Source organism: Pleurodeles waltl, chromosome 4_2 (genome assembly GCF_031143425.1).
Source record: "Pleurodeles waltl isolate 20211129_DDA chromosome 4_2, aPleWal1.hap1.20221129, whole genome shotgun sequence".
Taxonomy (NCBI): Eukaryota; Metazoa; Chordata; class Amphibia; order Caudata; family Salamandridae; genus Pleurodeles; species Pleurodeles waltl.
The window spans coordinates 877,943,043-877,964,323 of record NC_090443.1 but is presented as its reverse complement, the minus strand read 5'-3'; the positions used below and the strand labels follow the sequence as shown (position 1 = coordinate 877,964,323).

At 40.3% G+C, this 21,281-nt stretch overlaps 1 protein-coding gene across 2 annotated transcripts in view; it reads left to right on the top strand.

Annotated features, from left to right (window-relative positions):
* Positions 1-21,281, top strand: part of ZYG11B (zyg-11 family member B, cell cycle regulator) — a 197,410-nt gene that overhangs the window by 23,019 nt on the left and 153,110 nt on the right. For both annotated transcript variants that reach the window (XM_069232657.1, XM_069232656.1), the window contains one exon: positions 16,235-16,989. In XM_069232657.1, coding sequence (XP_069088758.1) covers positions 16,235-16,989 — 755 coding nt within the window. The remainder of the gene's footprint in view (positions 1-16,234; positions 16,990-21,281) is intronic.

The window sequence follows — 21,281 nt, the reverse complement described above, 5'->3', positions numbered from 1 at the left end:
ATCTGTTTGAGTGGCGATTATCTACCCCTTTCTCCGTCCTTCATTTCTATGAGTTACTGCACCAAATTAATGAAGCTTATTCTAGTTGGTAGGATCAATTACTAAGGGATTGCTTGTGTGCTTTCCAGACCTGCAAGTGACCCCTGCTTTTTCCAGTATGCAGAGGCTTGGGATGCGTACACTAAGTGGAAAATGAATCTGAATGGCTTACTTGGTGCAGCACATCTTGGGATGAAACCATAGCTTTGAAATGAAATGTTATTGGAAGTTCCTGAAGGCAAAAAAAAATATTATAATTGGGTTAGATGAAATCTGTAATTTTGAATATAATTAAGACTTGATACAGTCTGATGCAGTGGGAGCATATTGTCCTAAGCTAATGAAAGGGGATCCTACCACTCTTGAGAACTGTTGATGCAAGTAAGTAACTTTTATATACTTAATGCAAAACCTTTAAAAGTCTGCACTCAGCAGCAGATGGGACAACAAGGTGAAACTTTGCTCTGGAATTTGTAGTCATTTTTAGGGCCGAGCCTGCGAGTGCCTGTGCCTGTGCTAGTGCATGGTCTCACTTGCAAGACACCATTGTTTACAAAAAGGCCTGGCGCCCGCGCATTGCTTTCCATTTGTTGGCTACACTGTCAGTCTTCTGTCCAGTCTCCTTAATTGGCCAGTAGAGGCCAAACGCCATTTCTGAACATTTCTGTGGAGCAGGGACCAAGCACAGATTGAGTCAAGTGCCCTTGCACTCCTGATGTGATTGAGGTACTGCTTTTTTTCCTCCCTCCCCAAATCCCTGCAGCTTCCTCCATTACCTTTTTTTTATTTTTATTTTTTATTTATTTGTAATTTTTTTTGCTGTTTGCTGGAAGGTTTTGGACCATTTTTTAATTTTTTTATTTCCCACCCGTAAGAATCACAGGATATTGTGGCGACACTGATAGTTAAACATGGTTCCCCAGGTCTAAAATAGTCCGCTCTGGACATTACTCCACATCCTCTACCTGTTGTTTTTCTCTTGTTTTGTTCTTTTCAAAATCAAAATTGTGACAACTGCTCATGCTGGCGCTTTATTTTGGGGACACCACAGAAAGACTTTATAGCGATCAATGTCTTTCCTCGGCCTTGGAGGCTGCCTGGTGATGGAGTGCTTTCTTTTCCTGGTGTTGTGTTCCTTGCCAGGAGGCGTTAATATGCTGGAATGCACCATCCAGATAAATTGTGTATATCCCCCATACCCCATTCCTACCACCAGCTTCCTGTCAGATGCCCGCTGTTCTTTATAAATGCCAGTAAAATATCAATAAATGCATTCAAGCCCTTCAGAAAAAAAGTGATATCCCCGGAACAAACACTGAATGTACAGCAAGCATAGTTTTGTGAAATAGGTAAAACAGTCCATAACACTTTTTTGCCTAGTAGACAATTGTGTACAAGAGGAAAGGATATGCTTTAAATACTTTGCCAAGAAATTGAAAACTCCGCAATGTCCCTTCTCCAATCAGTAAACCACTCTATAATTTTTGCTCCAAATTAATTTACTGTTTGATGTGCTGCAGTTGGAGAGTTGCAGAAATACAACATGGGAGAGGAGGTTGCGTAATGGCCAGAGTTGGCAGTTTTAGAACTGGGGAAACTGGTTCGAGTATCTGCATCGGCTCAACATCCTATGATTCTGTGCAAATCACTTAATCCCCCGTTGCTTAACAAAAATTGATGTGACCTTGTGTAATGTAACTGGAGTTCATGTAAAGCACTTCAGTACGTTTGGGTCAAGTTTGCTCTATATAAAACTGAAAAAAATAAACAATATTTCTTCTAAATCGGTCCTCTTAATGCTTTTTGGAAATGGTGTGCGGTATAGCCAGGCTATTTGTTTAATGAACATTGACTGTATCGGTGCTAATTTGAGAGAGTATGTTTTTAGTAGTGATGAAACTCGCCCCCACCATCAGGCTTACTCTTTTGGTGTCACTGTGTTAGGAGCAACTATAAATACAGTTTTTACAAAATATCGCTCTGCAAATATCAAGACAACGGAATATCAGAAAAAAAATATTGTGATGCAGAAATATCAAGAAAATCATATTTTTTTTTTTTTAGGTAAGTAATTTCGTTTTTAAGAATATCGTTGTAAATCTAATTTTCAGTAATAGTTGTAAATACTTTTTTTAATTTTTATTTAATGTGTTTTACTTTATATATTTTAGGTGTTAATTTTTTTTATATATGTTATTTTTTTAAACATAGTTTGTAATTTTAAGTGATTTTCAAAATTAATTCTTATTAGTAATTTACAGTGTTGCAGCGGATTGTTGGATTTGTGGGGGATAGGATGGGAAGTTAATTAAGTAATTAATTATTAATTCATTTTTAAATAAGTACATGATTGCTGTTCATTGGGAAGAAGCCTGAACCACGATGGAATAGCGCTTTTGTTAACTAAGACTTCCTTGTTCAGTGCCTTAGCCACGCATGTGCTGAACCATGCACATGCATGGTTAAGGCACAGAAGAAGGGAAGTCGGCTGAGGAGAAGGACGTGATCAGGTAAGTGGGGCTGGGACTGGGGCTGTTTTTGGGGGTGGGGGTGGGGGTTGGGGTAGTTTTAGGGGCGGGGGTCAGGGTATTTTTACTTTTTGGGAGTGGGGTGTTGGGGTAGTTTAGGTTTTGGAGTGGGGGGGTCAGGGTATTTATACTTTTTGGGGGTGGGGAGTTGGGTAGTTTAGGTTTTAGGGGTGGGTGTTGGGGTGGTTTTAAGTTGTGGGGGGTCATGGTAATTAGAGGGGCTTGGGGTGGTTTTAGGGGAGGGCTGGGGGATTGGGTTAGTTTAGGTTTTAGGGGCAGGGTTCAGGGGGCTTTAGGGGCAGGGGTGGGGAGTTGCAGTAATTTAGGGGTGAGGGTTGGGGTGGTTTTAGGTTGTGAGGGTTCATGGTAATTTTAGGGGGGGGGTTGGGGTGGTTTTAGGGGTGGGGTATTGGGGTAGTTTAGGTTTTCGGGTGGGCAGGGTTCAGGGGTTTTAGGGGCGGGGTGGGGCGTCGCTGTAATTTTAGGGGCGGGTTGGGGTGGTTCCAGGGGTGGGGGGTCAAGGTCATTTTTAGGGGTGGGGGGCCAGTGGGGTCGCATGCTGGAACCATGCATGCCGTTCACTAATGCCTTTACCAGGAATGCCTTTACAACGAAAAAACGTTGTTAAGGCATTTGTGGTAAAGGCGTAAGTGGTAACAACGCGGTCATTGTTCCAACCAAGTTGTTCAGTCATGTGTGGTTCCAGCATGCGTTGTTCCGACATACGTTCGTATTTATTATGTAATATTGATTTTATTATACTTATATTTTAGGTGTTGGTTGATATGTTTGTTGGGCTTTAGGGTGAGAAGTTAGGTAATTATTGCAAAATTAATTTATAATTTATTTACTTCATTGATTATTATCTATGTAACTTGTGTAATCATATATGAGGTGCGGGCTGCTGGGTTTGTAGGGGTATAGGGAGGGGAGTTAAGTAATAAATAATTTACTGTTTATTGACTCATTATTTACATTATGTAATATTGATTTTAGTTCTATTTTAGTTGCAGGTTGTTATGTTAAGTTAATTAAAGAATATTTTAAAAATAATTATGTATAATTAAATACTTGATTAATAATGTACATTGTGTAATTGTATATTCTAGTTATATTGTGGGTGTGGGGTGCTGGGTTGGTAGGGGGTTTCAGGGTGGGAAGTTAATTCAATAATTAACAACCATATGTAAATTGTATTATTTATTTTCATTATGTTTTAGTTGTGGGTTGTAGGGGCATGTGTGGAAAGGTAATTTAGTAATAAACATTACTTGTTAGTTGAAAATGTATTATTACATTATGATTTGTAGAAATTGAATTATTAAAGTATTTATGTATTATGTTAAGTAGTAATATTAATATTTAGAGATATATATTTTTTCTAAGTTAATAGGGTTATACAGGTATGTAATGTGTTTGAAGTGAAGTTGTTTGGTTGCTGTTGGTTAGACCGGATTGGGAATAGTAAATCTTACCTATTGAAAGTACAACCCGTTCCCTACTTTTGCACAGTCTGGAATGGGAATAGTGAATTTAACCCCACTGAAGTCCAACATTTTCCCTACTGTTGCACTGTTTGGAGTGGTGGTAATGTACATAACCCTTCCAAAGTCCTACAACATTGCTTAAACTGGTGTGGGAATAGTATATCTATTATTCCTAAGCTCCAATACATTTCCTTGCATTGGTTAACTATAGTTTTTTTTTTTAAATATGTGCTAATAATTGTTTTTTAATAATAATTTTATTTGTTTTTTTTATTTTTATATTTCTTGCAAACGTTTTTTTTTCTTCGAATTTTACTATTTTTATTTTGGGTAATTTACTGGTTTTGAATTGAATTAATATTTTTTCTGTTTAGTGTAAAATATATATATTTATATTGTATTTTTTATTGTAGTAAATTTAAATAATTAAAAAATATAATGTAAAATTTATAATTTTAATAATTGTTACTATATATATACTATTACGTGTGTGTGTGTATATATATAACATACATGTATGTGTTTATATTAGTATGTATAGTATTAAATATTAGTGATAGTTATTCAATTTACATTATATTGGTATTTGTGATATTTAAGATTTACTACTTTCATATATAATAGTGTTTTGTATGATTTTTAACAATGTTTGTGTGAAACAATGTTTTTTTAAAAGAAATTGATATTTCTGTAAGCAATGTTTTTACAGGATAGTTCTGCTGCACAATATTGTTGATTCCGATATTATGTCAGTGATCCTATGTGCTTTGCACGCACTCTATAAATTGGTTGTTTAGGCAGTGTGTGTCAGTGTGGTACTAGGTATGGTGCTGTTGTAGGAACACTGTTAGTCAAAGGAGGCCTCCAAGCCATCTATGTAATGCATTCGGCTACCTCTGGCATTATATGCTGAAAGTGTTATCACTTAAAAGCAAACACCAAGCCCCAGGATGCTACTTTCTGGTAGTTAAAAAGCCAGGACTGACTTTTTGAGTATCATATGACATAATCTGCCTTGGCAGCAATGGTAAAGATAGGACTCTGTAGGGGTATGTGCATCTTTTCTATTTCAAACTCTTATTTTTATGCTAAGTTCAGAGCGAAACCCACCTCTCACCACCTGGAAATATCTTATCCCTGCTTTATGCTTGGAAATGGTGAAGTATTTAGGGGGTGTGGTTGGTGTAAAGCTCTTGAGGCTTTCTTCTCCAGCTAAACCACATTTGGAGGGGAGAACACACCAGCGCCGAGACATGCCTCTGGAAAGGCTTCCGATGACTCCAAGTCATCACTGATGCAGTGAACCAGTCCTGTGCTTTTCCTTTACATGTTGTGTTTAGAATGTGTATGTTTAAGAGAAGTGAACCAGGACTACAAGTTCCAGAATGCATTATTGAGCCTGATGTGATTGAGGTCCTGTTTCTTCTCCCTCTTCCCACTCCCTGCTGCATCCTCCTTCTTGAAAGACTTTGCGCCTGATTACGGGTTTGACGGTCAGAAAACCTGATTGCAAGACCTGTGGTGAAGATACTGCCGCAGAGCTGGTGGTCTCCCCACCGATCCCATTATGAGCTCTCCACTGGGCTGACCAGCAGAAACCAAGGTTTCCGACTGTCATCCCAGTGGAAAATGTGTGGCGGAATAGGACTGAGCTCCACATGGAGCAGAGTCCAATGCCATCGCACGGGGGGCACCCTAGGGCCCTCGGAATGCACACTGTTTGCATAGCAGACAGTGCACATTCCGACGGTGCTGGGGTGGCGCCCCCTGCACTGCCGAACAACAATGTCTTGGGCAGCGTCATGGCCCCTCTGTGGCCCACTGCACTTGTTCTCCTTCAGTCTTTCCATGGCGGTTCATCCACCATGAAAAGGCTGGTAGAGAACATGGTTGTAGTCAGCACAGCGGTGCTGATTTCAGCGCCGCAGTGGCTGATTACAACCATGACCACCGTCATCCCATCTCAATCGGAGATCCTGGAGGAGACGCCGGTCTTTTGGCGGCACCAACTGCCAATCTTGTTATATGGCAGTCAGACTGCCACAGCTGCGATGATCCAACCTCCAGCGCGAGCCTAGCGCTCTTTTGACTGCCAGACTTGTAATCAGGCCCTTAAAGTTCCCTTGGTAGCACTAGCCTGTGATACCATGATATTCAACCCCTCTGGGGCTGCAGTGTCTTAATGTTTGCTCTGGTTTGTCAGGTGCAAATGGCCATGGTGTGGCCATTGCTTGATGAGATGAAGTGGAAGTTCCTTGACCAGTATTAAAGACTAATGGTCCTGGTCTCCGACGTCCACATACTGTTACCAAGTGCTATTGTTAAACAACCTAGTACTCTCCGGTAGTGATAGTATTGTTTCACGTTGATTGGTTGAACAATCCTGAAAAGAGTAAGATGTGAATAGAAAGCTATGACTGGGGTGTGTGGTTCCCCGTGGCATACTTCATCTGGTCCAGCAGTTGGGGCAGTCTTCTAGACTACTTCTGTTAGCAAAAAATACTGTCTTGTTTTCATGTCTGTCAACCATGCAGAAAAAGAGCTTTAGAACATAGAAGTTGGCAATATTGTCATGCCTGTAGAGAACAATCTGAGCCATGTCTAGCAAATGTCCTGCATGTCATATACAACAGTACTGGCTTTTTAGCCAACAGCACTGCACCTGCGTAATAGAAAAAACAAAACTGCAAGACTTCAAATGTTAAGTGCTTTGGCCCACAAAATAGGCCTATCTCAAGTGCTTTGCTGTGCTAGAGGGATTCACCGATGACAGTAGGGAATTTTGCATCTACATGCCCTCTACATGATATATACGTCACCTTTGCTGCTAGCTTTACTTGAGAGGCCAATTATTTAATAAGGGGGTTTCTTGGTGCTGTATAACAGCTGACTGATAGTCAGCTCTGCATATATGTACATGACTGGAGAGTATTGTACCCACTGTGCACCTCAAGTATTTAATTCTTATGCAGAATTTAGAATGATCTCGCCTGTCATGAGTACTGCTGTAGTAAAACTGTGTGTCATACTCTTACACTAGCAATAAGTACCATACAAGGCAGGATTTTGGAAACATCCATGTCTGTCTCTAGCAAAGTGTGAACATATTGAAAATTAAAGAAAGTTAATTAAAAAGAATCACAAGAAGGGTTAGGGATTTAAATGAAAGTGGGTAATATAGTCCTAAAATATCTAGAGCTTCATTACGTGTTCGGCGGATGGGAATAACCATCCGGGGAGGTTGCCGCCTTAATGCCGACCTCCCCGCCGGACCTATTATGAACCTGCAAACACATAGGAAAAACACCACCATGGTGCAGTAGCGCCTGGCCCATAGTTGTGAGGGGACAACTGCACTCTACTTCTCGTTGTCATCTACTCAAACAAGTGGTGGTCCAACTTTTAGGTCTCGTCTGAGACAGTGCATGCCTGTTTCTTATGACTCTACTTTTCCTAGAAAAAAATCTAAAAAGGGGTTAGAACCCACTCATTACTTGCCATTGGCAGGATTGCTCATTACTCTCCTTTCTCCCCTTTTTGTTGGCTGGTGGCAGCTGGTTTCATTTTGCTCATCTCAATTGCTTTAGATTGCTTTCGGAGGATTTTGGTTTGATTCAGTACACCATTATACTATACATTTCTGCGGCAGCAGTAATTTTTTTTTAACAAGCCCCTTCGTTGATGATGTACATGAGAACTAGCCCTGTTGGCTATGCGTTACAGTGATTATTTTAACGTCTTTGTGAAATGGATACTTGTTATAGCTCACACAGCTTAGGAGAGACCCAGGTGACTTTGGTGCTATTGTTTCTTCACTGCTGGGGTGAGACTGTGTCCCCCACCAGCTCATTGCTTCCGCCTTGCATAGGATAAGGGTTACATATATGATTATTTGATTGATTTTTTTTTTTTTAATTCAGGTTGGTTGCCTTTTATGATAGTGCATAGAAATTGATTGGTATTGCTATAAAATGTTGCATTGGTTATAAAGATCATTGGACTAGGTAGGCAGTGCCAAGGGTCTGGCAGTACACCTACCGGAGTGACCCTTCCTTATTTGTCATTGTGCTGACTTCATAGAACCTTGCGCTGAGCGTGAATTCTGTTAATGGTCAGTGAGGAAGCAATCCACTGGCAGTGCTTATCTCACCCCCGAATTTTAAGAAAGCTGCCGCCTTACTGGTGATTACGTCCCTATTGCCCCCATAGTAGTGTGAGTGGCCATTGGATTAAATAAAAAATGGCAAAACATAAAGCAGTGGGATAGTTCTGTCGAGCCAGGGAGGGCAAAGAAGCTAGCTAAACATGCAGCTGAAAATTGTACCTTAGAAAACATAGTGGTCTCAGTTGATGAAATGGTGGCCTTGCTAAGTGCAAAGGAGAAGGGGAGCAAGCGATCAAAGAGCAAACATAAACATGAGGATATTAAAGTCTTATTTACCCAAATCATGTACTAGTACAGGAGAGGCTCTGCTGGTAGGTTCACCCGTGCATCAGAATGGCACTTGGGATTCAACTAGTAAACCCCTGACACTGAAAGAGGGCGAAAGGGAGAAGGTTGAAAGACCAACAACCTCCACCGCCCCAGTGGCTAATGTAGAGTGTAAGAACAGATTCCTACCCCTCGGAATGGAGGAGGGGAGATGCGACCTCTGTGGTTTCAGCACAAAATGGCCTAGTAACTTTCAGTCAACATCTTGAGGGCAGTGCAGATGAGGGTTAAAAAGAGTTAATACCTCTCTTCTAGAGACATTGATAAGTAAATAAACTGACTGGACTGCTAACTAACCTTACAAACAGAGGGGTAGAATAGATCACCAAGATCCAAAGGTAGTGTTTCGCCTGATCATTCTGATACATATACCTTAAGTAATCCAACTAATCCAAGAGTAGGCATCCTTCCCTCAATCCACCACAGCAGGGGCCCTGTGAACACAACAAAGAGAGAAAATACCAAACAACGGGGCAGAAACAATAACGGATGGGATACAAGAAGCACTGTTACCCAGGCCTCAACGCACAATATCAAGCAGGACATAGGTGCAGTTTGAGGAGATCCCAAGTACTGTGCAAGAGGAGAGGTAATTAATATAACAAATGCTCAGTTTATTCCTCTAGCCTCACTCCTGCCCATCGATCAATCGGCACCTGTTGTCAAAGTGTGAGTCCTAGGGTCATGGAACTTGACTGGTTTACAGTCAAAGCTTAATGACTCAGAGTGTGAAGAATTTATTGACAATCAACATATAATTCTTCTGCAGGAAACCTGGGCGACAGAGCCAGTTTAGACCAGGCTACCTTTCTTTCCATATTCATGCTACTCCTGCTAGCTGGGGGAGAGCTTCAGGGTGTTCTTCTCACCAGACAAAAAAAATACCATCAAGTGCAAGTTTAAAGTCTTGGACCTCGAATCAAAGGACATATTGGGGACTATCCTGACCCTACAGAGCGCTGTTCTGTATAGCCATGTTGCAGTGTTAAATATATACATATGCTTAGTCCAAGACAAAACAGAATCACCAATTGTATGTGCTTTACATATCCTGCTTGAAACTATACATCATACTTGGCCTGTAATTATTGGCTGGAGACTGTAGTGTGAAATTCAAACCATTTAAGCCCTTCTCTCTGTTGATGTCAGTTGAGGACAAGGAGAGGGGAAGACCTATAGACCTAAGACCTAAGTTAGTCCTGAGCAAATACAGGAAAATGTGAGAAATCCCAGTTGGTCGACCTAACAGATGCCTTGCAATAAAAGGTCTTTAGAGCATTTTGGAGAATTTTCGCTACTGGCAGTAAGTCAAGGGGTTGCACATTTTCCCACCTTTTATGATGTAAAGAAAAATGAAATGAAAGGACAGGGCTGTATTTCACCCCCACCCCCAATGAGCATAGTTCAATTCATTCCCTGATTTGTTCAACTGGCCCTAATGATTCCTCATTTATTTTCTCCCTCACGAAACTCAGTTAACTCTTCAACATAAGAAAAAATGAAAAGCTCCCGGCCCTAATAGCATCCAAGAGAACTATTCCACTCAAAGCGTGTTGTATGGGCTCCATGTTCTTAATGCACTTAGTATTGCCATAGCTGGAGGAGAGGGAATCCCCGAGGTGTGGCGCAGGGATATTATTGTACCATTTCACACCAAGGGGGGCAGCAGATAATCCTGCAAACTATAGGCCCATTAACTTTCTTGATAACACAGAAAATATTTTGTAGGCTGCAGGGATGTATGAGCGAGCATTGGTTCTGTGGATTTCCAGGCACATTTTCGAGAGAAAACCAGTACTATTGACCAGGTGTTTCGTTTTAGTGACTATCTGTTGGAAGTATATGTCTCTAAACAAAAACCATCTGTATGTAGCCTTCATGGACACGTGGGCTGCATTTGATCTAGTGCCCAAGTACAGGGGCAGTATGTATCCAGGAGGACCTTCTGCACATTCGGTTCAGATTACACAGAGGTGCATATGCACAGGTAAGATGGAATTCTCAAGGAGTAGTGACGAACAGGATTCCGATTAAGCTGAGGAAGGGGTCAGACAAGGGCGTGTTCTTGATCCCACGCTGTTCTGTTTATACAGTAACTGTGTGGTGGGACTGTTGAACAAATGCGAGCATGATGCACCAAAGTCCGCAGGCATCAGCACCCTGGTGCTGCTGTTCGCTGACAATTCTAAGCTGTTGTCCCGTACACCAGTGGGACAGCAGGAACTGTTGAATCACTTTTGTGAGGTTTATAAAGAGCACGGACCTAGAGATTAATGCAGGGAAATCTAAGTTTATGGCTTGAAATCAGCACCGATCATTTTCGAATAAAATGGTTGTGGCTGGGGCTCCCATTGATCAGGTTAAGAACTTTAGGAGTCAGGCTCACAGGCACTGTTTCTTGGGATCTTCAGTGGGCAAAAAGTAAATCCATCCTCCAGCAAAGATCAGCAGCTACTATAAAAAGTTTAAATCTACAACAAGCAGCACCTTTTTTTCCTGTCGTCGACGTATATAGAGCAGTGGCTCCCGGGGCCATGTACGGAGCACAAATCTGGGGATATGGTGATAGTGCTCATTTATATCATTTGGAAAATTAATTTTTGAGATGTCTTCTGAACCTATCAAACCCTGTTACCTGTAAGGTGGGACCTGAATTTTAAAAGGATAGATCATACTGCCTGTTTCTGAGCTACTGGGTCAGAATCTGGACAGCACCTGTCCTGGCTCCTTACAGTGCTGCCCTTAATGAGCTGATTGCTTTGGATACGTGCTATGTTACTCCAATGGCCGAAGTCAGTGAAAGCCTTTTGTAGCCTCTTACAATAGATGAACTATGGAATGAGCCAAGTAAATTGGGTAAAGATCTAATCACCGAGATTAAAAGTATTCATTGGGATCACATTCTGTTGGAAGTATGGCGCGAGCCGGGAAACAATAGCCTGATTGAAAAGCTCTTATCCCAAAAATGTAGTTCTATATTTCAGCCATTTTTCGATATAATCAGCCCCTCGAAGAATAAGATTATTTACATCCATTTTAGAATTGGCACGTTGCTACACAAAGCCTTCTCAGCAAAGTGGGACAGGAATAGAAAAACATCGGGTGGTTCCCTTTTTGTCATTATGCCCTGGAAACCGAGGAACATTTCTTATTATTCTGCCCCAGATACAACAAGATGATATCTAAGTGGATTCTCCCTCTACGTCGTTCTTTGCGTGTAAGGCAGCACAGGGCGGTGCTAAGATTGTTACAATTCGATTAGCTGAACTGATTGTCTTTCCTTTATCTAGATTTTTACCTTGGGCATGGTACTTAAGATCTAACCCTGTGAAGTAACGGGTTTAGGATCGTCAGCTATAGAAGACTGCTCTTCAGAGGGCTGGTCCTTCACATGCAGCCTCTTTGCACGTTTTCCCAGCTGCATATCTAATTTCATATTGGGCTGATTTCTCACATATGTAGGGAGGAAGTTGTACCAGTTAATTTACTTCTTTTTAGGGAAGATTGCGTTTGCCACTTTGTAATTGTTTGCATTTCTGTAGCTTAATTGTTTACGCACGTTTCCTACACTAGTCACTCTATCATTTTCATGTCCGTAAGTCCGATAATGTTTTATGATTTTTTTTTTTTAAGAGGAGCGCTGTTACGCCACTCTAAAATATTAAAAGCACGCAGTTTTAAAGACTGATATGCTGTGATAGTTGATGGTTTTATTTTATCTTATTTTTTTTGGTACTTTAAGGGTTGTATATTGACCGAAATAAAGCAAAGAAGAAGAGTGTGGTGTCTCACTGTCTCTTTCTGTCGTCTGCACTCTGCTGTCACAACCCTCTGAAAGGTTAAACTCAGATCTGATACATTTTCGCCTTTTACTTGTCAAACTGAGTCTATCATACGTGATTTATTATAAAAAAAATTCACAGCTTCTTGTACTTGTGTTTACTTCTTGAGGATCAGCGCTTTTTGTGGCACACAGATAAACTCATCCCCTCCAGAAAAAAAAAAAATCACCCACTCGGGCACTGAGGGGTACTAGTATTGTTGCACCTGACACCCGTAAACCAACGGCTTACATGACGAGCTGTCACTGCCCACAGAAATGAACAAGCATTGGCAAAGTCATCCGGTCACGTGTATGCAAGACCTATTGGCTTTTTTAGTGTTTCATTTTTAGGGTCGAGCCTGCGTCGCATGCGTATCGGTAGCAAGACGCTTTAGGAATTAGAAAAGGGCTCGAAGCCCCGTCTACGTCAGGTCCTTGTCTTTCATTGGTTCGTGGGCTTGTCTGTTAGAATCTACTTGCTTTCATTAGTGGAAGGCACGCATACGTCATGCATTTTCTGGTAGTTAGCCCTCCTCGAGCGCAGCGACTAAGTACAGAAAACATGCGAGGCTCGCTGGGCTTGTGGACTACTTTTCTCTATTTTCACAGTGTGATTTTGCTTGGCAGAAGTCAAGCGCTTTGCATAATATCAACCCTGTTACACAGTTAATTGCACTTTTGCCGGTTACGTAGATAATTGCACTTTTGCCGATAGGTTTCATTACGAGTGAACTGTAGCAGCGCGCTCGTTTTTCTTGTGTCTAACCATTCAGTGAAATGTCAGGACATGCTTCCTTTGCTTGTGCTACACGAGGTTGCTGCCTTTACAAACAATAGGCGGCTTATAGTCTGAAAACAATGCATGCAGATCACCCGATGCCCACAGTTTCATTCGTGAACTCTTGCACGTTTGTGTGTACATAAAACCAGGAAATGAAATGTGATATTGAGGGCATCGTTTTTTTTTTTTTTTTCACTTAGCTACAAGGACCCGGAAGTAAAGAATGTAACATCGGCATTAATGCACTGCGTCTTGTGATTTGTTGCAAGAGTGTGGAAATGGAGTTAGAGTGAACATTCAAATTTACAATTATTTAGGAAGTGAAGAGAGATGTGAAAAATGTGGAAAGTAATATATATTTTAAGAAGTTTTACTGCACGTCAATTTAAGCGATACACATTTTATAAACTTATGTTCACCAATACTATTTCGCTCAACAGAAGCCAAACATTTTTCTGTACATTTCTTTTCTTATGCCAATATTAGAAACAACATGGAACCCAGAAAAATCAATTAGGTTCGCCAATGTGACATTAACAGCACTTTGTTACCATATTCTGAAAACATTCGAATATGCCTGTATGTGACTTTTCGGAATGAAAGAAATATCTATCTAACAACTTTTTTTTTTTTTTAGGTCGGCGTACATTTAAATATACATAATTATACATAAACATATATCCTTCGTAACTCCCTATGCTTATTTTACCAATATGGGATTTGGAAAAGGATATGTGACTCGCTCCACCACATTATTGATACTGTAAAACTGCACCAAAAGGAGTGTTTTTTTGGCTGCAAAACGTTAAACGTGTTAAACAGTTAAGTGTGCATCCATTGGATAATCACACATATTTACTACTTTATTTTGGGGACAAATCAAAACAAGTCAGTATATATTTTATAACATAACGATCAGGCATTAAATTGACTCTCATGAAAAGTAAATCAAATTAGCCTATGGGAAATGTTTTACCTCTATTCACTGTCTCCATTCGAGTCCCACACATATGACAATAATGTACTTGTAAGCAAGAGGGATGTACATGGGTTGCCAGCTAGAATGCTAGGCCTTTCTGTAGTGCCAACAGGCCTGGCAGGATCATGTCTGTCATCCGAAAGCCAAACAGCAATGATCTTACATAATGCTGTTAAAGTCTTAGAATCTATCAATTAGGGCAAATTAAGTGGACATTACAAACATACTTCAAAGACTGTAAGCCATCTTGCACACTGATTGGACAAGGTGGTGCTTAGCTCTGTTTTGGAGGACATTTTTTGTAATGTAGCCACCGGCTCTTCTGAGTGCTCAGAATTTTGGAGATCCTATTTTGTGCATTGCTGGCATGTCGATGTAGACATTGCGCAGGTGCTTGAAACATTCGGCAGTAGTAAGTGGCCATATGTTCAGGAATAATGCAAGGATTATTCACATTATAGGAAAACAATGCATGTGGAACCTAATCTTTGGCAGCAAAATGGGCTTTTAGTTGTAATATAGTACCACTTGCTGCACGTCTTTCTGATGGAGTTGTAAGACAAAACCATTTCTGATTTGAACTTAACTTCTTTATGTTTGGCTGGGGAAACCGTATTGGGATATCTCTAGTTCAAACTTTTTACCTATTTTCTCCCCTGTTTTTTAAAACTTTGTTTCTTGTCTTCCTTTCGTTCTCTCACTCTACGTATCCTTTTTTCAAAACCTTCTTCATAAATGTGCTGAGCATTTAAAAGTTTTTTTTGTACCTTCAATTTTGTAGAACTTTGAATGGACAATTCCCTAGTATTGAGGTAACATCTTCTCTATCTCACCCTTTCCATTGTTTTTCACATTTGTTTGCCTTGATAAGCAAGAGCCTTTAAGCTTAATTTAACAAACATTGCTGTTTTAGGGGCGAGCGCAAAGCGCTCCGTCCCTCTTCTAATCTCTCTTTAGGGGATTTTAACCATGCCCATGTTACATCAGTCACTTTCATTGGTTTGTGGGCTTGCCTTTTAAAATCCGCTTGTTTTAATTTGTGAAAGGCATGCACACGCCATGCCTTTTCCGGTGTTTAGCCCTCCTCGAGAGCACCGGTAAACTACTGGAAACATACGAGGCTCCATGTTTTCCGTATGGTTTCTGGACTACTTTTTCTCTTTATTTCGCAGACACAGCGCAATCACACTCGTTTTTTTATTTAATGTGGCAAGAAAAGTCTGGTTACGAGTTTACAACGCTAATAGCTCTAATTCAATGTAATGCGAGACCCATTGTATTGCAAATGCTTGTTTTTTTTTACTCCCCCCCCCCCCCCCCCCCATGCTGCACTGAAGCCAGTGCTGCTGCACAATATAGCTTAAATACATTGACTAAGCCAGTAGCTCTCGCAGAAGCAAGACCTATTGGCTCTGCCAATGCTTGTTTTTTATTGTTGCTTGTATATGTTCACATTCTGCAAATGGAATTGCAGGCTTACTAAACACATGCTTTAATAAGATAAGTAATGCTTATGCGACTGAGGTTTGCTTCCATGCTTGGGACAATGTAAATACAGGAGCTGCGGGCTGGTCCTAGTTAATAGTAGGGGTAAGTACTTTTAAGGGAAATTGACATTGTAAAAATACTGATGAGATATGAAAACGTTTTACTACCTTGTATGAACTGTGTAGTCTGAACCTGTATAAATCCATTATGGTTGTAGATTTGCATGGGGACAGATGGAGTGTAGTCTTAGTTTACAGTATGGATTTAAAACCGCATTTACTTAAATACAGTATGTGTTTTCCTTGGGAAATAACTTTACACGTGGTTTATAACTTAATTTATGGCAACATGCAATGCAAATAACTGCAAAAGTTGATTATGACTAGTTGTTTACAAGCCTCTAACACTATACTGCAATAATTGCATAAACATATAAATCCTGAAATTCTTTGTAAATATTATGGAAAGATATTTTCGCAGTAAAGTCTACAGTTGACAGAAAGTCAGAACTGTTGTGATGAGTTGGATAATGTGAAAATAACATTTTTGCAGATTCAAAAATGTTTGTGCTGTAGCATTCATTACCGATCTAACAAAATGTAATTGTTTTCCAACAGGACAGCTAAATGAGGTAACAGTAGGAATTTTTCGTGGTAACCAGATGCGCCTGAAGCGAGCATGTATCCGCAAAGCAAAGATATCCGCTGTGGCTTTCAAAAAGGCGTTCTGCCACCACAAGCTTGTGGAGTTAGATGCTACTGGTGTTAATGCAGACATTACAATCACAGACATTATAACAGGACTCAGTAGTAGTAAATGGATCCAGGAAAACCTTCAATGCCTAGTGCTGAACTCTTTAACGCTTTCCCTGGAAGATCCTTATGAAAGATGCTTCAGCCAGTTGTCTGGCCTTCGTGCACTAAGCGTTACCAATGTTCTCTTCTACAATGAAGACTTGGCAGAAGTTGCTTCCCTGCCGAAGCTCGAAAGTCTGGATATCTCTAACACGTCGGTAACAGATATCTCAGCTCTGCTGACGTGTAAGGACCGACTTAAATCTTTAACAATTCACCACTTGAAATGTTTGAAAATGACAACCACACAAATCTTGGATGTTATCCGAGAACTGAAATATTTGACTCACCTTGATATTTCAGATGATAAACAGTTTACATCCGACATAGCCTTTCGCCTTCTTGAACAAAAAGACATCCTGTGTAACCTAGTGTCTTTGGACATTTCTGGTAGAAAACATGTTACTGACAAGGCTGTTGAGGCGTTCATTGAACAGAGACCCAGAATGCACTTTGTGGGACTGCTCGCAACGGAGGCTGGATACTCTGAATTACTTTCTGGAGATGGAAATGTGAAGGTTTGGAAACATTTTTTTTTTTTACATTCTAAAATTACTGTTGTCTTGGAAAATGTTGGTTTCATTTCTCGGGAAACCTTTGCTTATAAAATGTTTTATTCATGGGTCCAAAGTGCAGTGACCAAATTCATTCTTGGTTGTCAAAGCATCCTCATTTGTGTCTTACTATGTGGAATCCCACTTGTGTGCCATCTTAATGGACTGACTGGTGGAAGTTCGCCTCACGGTTTTACCACTTTCCCTTCTTATTACCAGAGTCCTCCAGTGTAATAGTGAAGGCAGATCTATCTCTTACAAAGGACAGTACTTGTATGTAAGACGGTTATATGAGCAAACTTGTCATTAGCACGATTAGATTGGAGTTCGAGAAATGATGTGTTTCCACTTTCTATTAAATGTTATGGTAAGAGTGTGTGTGTGTGTGTGTGTATATATACAGGTATTTGTTTAAAGTGCAGTGATTACGAGTCAGGTTACTGACAAACAGCTTGTTTTTCTATTTGACTGTTCTCTAAGTATTGACTTTACCTGGGTTTTCAGTGACTAGAAGCTGTTCAACTTGCTTAAAATAGCAGATGACACCCCCATGTTAAGATGTAACACACTGCTAAAGAGTTGTTGAAGATCTCCACTGATCAGCTTCAGTTGCTGCTGGTTTCCAAATGACAACTCCTGTTACAAGTGCTGAGGAAATATGTCCAAAGACTTGAGGTGGTCAGATTTTCTGTTACGGCTCAGTATTTCAGCAAATACTTCCTTCTATTAAAATTAAGACCCATGGAATGGGTAATAATTGTTTGGACTTAAAATTACTTGGCAGAATTCTGCATGGAATTCCCCCATTCTTGCAGGTTCAAAACAGACATTTACCAACTGCTACAACTAGGTGGTAAGTGTGTGCTGAGAGAAAAGTGTGGGTGTTGGGATGGTGAGTGATAGAGGGTAACGTTGCCCTGTGTCTTGGCAAAGAGTTGGGCTGCACTGTAACCCTTTCACAAGACTATTCCACTTGTTAAAAGTATCTGGTCTGGTATTCCCACAACCAAAACATGTGGATGCAGGATCACCGGCATTGAAATTTTGATCTGGACAACTTTTCTCAGGGAACAAATGTCTTTTACAGGTAGGGGATCTAGTATCTTCACTTTCTGTGTTCAAGCCTAATTTAAAGTCTTTGTTGTTTATAGGAACTAGGTTGGATATTGTCTCAAGTTTGTATGTGAAATGAGGACACCAATGTAAATTTCATTTGAAAGTGCATTCAATTCTTGTAGATATAGACCTTTTTTTTTTTTTTTGCCAAAGTACAGAACCTGCCTTGTATATTAACAAGGTCATTAATCTTTATTGTCTGTTGGTCCCATTGTCTTCTGTTTCAATCTGCAGAGTATTTCCTTTTTTAGAACATGAAGTTTTCTTCTGAATGAAACTTTTTCCAGTGCAGCAGTATTTCATTCTGTAGTAATGTTTTATTCTGTTGATAGTACCTTGACTATGTGATTAATTGGTCTGAAGTGACTAAGTGGCAAAGTTTTTTTTTTATATATTTTTTTGTATAGCACAGGCTTGGCAGTTCCCACCAGCAGGGACCTTCCAAAATAAGAAATAGCTGCATAGTAAACGAGTAACAAATAACCAAGAAAGCAAATTGAAAAAACCTTCTTACCAGGAAAGACAGGACAAGTCAACATTGTAGATGCTAGAGCAATACTCACTTTAACCAAAGTGTCTCTCGTAAGAGAAATTTGAGTTATTTTTTTGAATGTGAGCAAACAAAGGTGTGGTGGGAGGAAGTTCCAAATCCTTGTTCCATTAAAGAAGAATGACTGTGACTGTCGGGTGTAGCATTCTTGGCTGAAAGTCTGAGTTTGGAGGCAGAGCAACTGCACTTCTTGGTCCTCTTTCATCTCCATAGATATTCAGTTTTCCAGTCTGGTAAGAGAGAGTGGATTTGTGAAGGAATTTGAGTCATGTGTTTAGTATTAAATTGGGCTCCAACATCGATGAGGAGCCATTGCAAGTTGAAAAGAATAGGAGAGTTGTGGTTGAATTTTCTGTGGCCTGGCACAAAGTGGGCAACTGCATGGAACACTGCTTTCTGAGGAGTTAGATGTGCTTTAGGGAGACGAAAGAGAAGCGAGTTACCATAATTTTGTGTGGAAAGAACCAGTGTCTGGTCCACAGGTTTCAGGTCCTGTTCAGGAATAAACTGTCTGAAGGCCCAGAGCAGTCTTAGGTGGTGTGTTCTTTTGTCCATTGCTTTTATTTGCCTCTAGAGGTCTAGAAAGTTGTCAAAGATAAAATCCACCAATTTAGCGTATTACACGTTCTGGGGAGATTAAGATTTGAGCCACTCTTGGATGGGGAGATAGGATTTCTTTTTGGGAGATTATTAGAACTTCAGTTGGATTGTGATTTACGTAATGGTTGGTCATCCATTCTTGAACCTTGTCATGGGTGGATGAGAGAAGACCGATGTCTTGATGGCTTTACATTTTCAGATGTGTTGGGTATCATCTGCATATTGATGATGAAGAATTCCGGATTTTCTTAAAATCTCATCAAGAGGTTCAAGATATAGATAAAACAGAATCGGGTAGAGCCCCGTGTAACCTCCATGTTTTAGGTTGGTATTGCGTCAGCTAAACCTACCTATGTTCACTATTTGTGAATTGGTAGAGGAAAAGGATGCTAATCAAAGCCTTCTGGTTGACTGTGTGAAAGGTAAACAAAAGGTCCAGCAGCACAAAAGAGGAATTCCTTGGATTGAGGCCTGTAGAGTCATTCATGATTTTCAGAAATATGCTTTCTGTGCTACTACCCTGGCTAAAACCAGATTGGAATACATTGAGGTGGTTATTAGCCTGGATGTGGAGCAATAGTAGTGGGGCTACGCAGCTTTCTAATACCTTATGTGAGAAGCAAACTGTTGAAATTGAGTGAACTTTACTCAGGTCATTGGTGTCGGTGTTGGACTTTTTCAGGATAGGGAAGATCTGGCCAATTTTCACCCCCTGTATCAGTAAGGAGACCATTACTGAGGTCCAGTATTGTACCAGCATCTTAGCCATTCCCTTGCCCTGTGAGCCATGTAAAGTGTCTGAGGTGATAGGAAGGTGTGACCTTAGTTATAATTTCAAGTAACTCTAAGTCCGTTCATCTTTAAACTTTTTAATGCTGTTATCCCCACAAGGAAACAAAATCATCAGCCCCCCCCCTCTGATTTTTTTTACAATTACTCTATTAAATTAACCATGTTTAAATATATCTAGATTTAATTAAACATTGCAGTTAAGTTCTGTTTCTATTTTAAAAATACAATCAAATGCATGATGCCAAACATACTATTCTGGTCAGGCAAGTATTAGTAATGTTTCAAAGTATCCATGGTATGATAAATCGGGTGGAGCGGGAGTTTTGAAAAGTATTTGGAGCCCTTCCCTTTTGACACATACTCCCAGCTTGGATATAAAGGACAAAACATGTTAGTGATGACCCATTACAGAGCGGTTTACTGCTGCTTATTTTTCTCAACTTAAATAAAGCCCCTTTTTCAGCATAATGCTTCTTTTGGCCAGTGCCTGCTCCCTTCCCCCCGTATCATTTGAGGCCTCCTAAGTGAGGCCTGCCGCTCAGTTTGAAGACCCCTGGTCAAAGTAGTTATGTAATGTGTGACCAGGTCCACTAGGCTTTACAAGACAGCGTGCAGTCATCTGGTATAGTGTAATTTGGAAGAAGCGATTGCTAAATAGACTTTCCTTTCTTTGCAAAGGAGATCCCAAATTCTTAACATTTTGACACTGGTGTGGAGATTACACTGGTGAAGTAGTGGGAGTTTAATTGTTTGCTTGCATCGAAAAGTTGCATTGGGTGATTTTGAGTTGCATCAAGCACAAATTTAATAATGTGACTAAATTAAGCTTTGAAAATTGTTCTAGTTTTGTAACTTCTCCTGAAATTAGTAATATCTGAGGTTGCTGGTCTCCAGATTTTCTCTAGATGCCTCTGATGACTGCTTTCAGTAAATAGATCCTTCGAGAACGAGGGAGAGATGGCTTTGAACAAATTTCAGTGGAGCTTATTCGTTAATTATGTTACCCATGAATTTCTTGTATTCTTCTGTTGTGAAATTAATTCCCTTCTCATGATGCAAGGTGGAGAGGATGCTAAATTCTTTCCCCATGTGTCCGTCACTGTCACACTTTGTCCATCCACCCTTCAACGCAGTATTTGCCACCGTGGACTTCCCACTAGGTTTAATGTTAAATGTCTATTTCAGTGGTGTTTGGTGG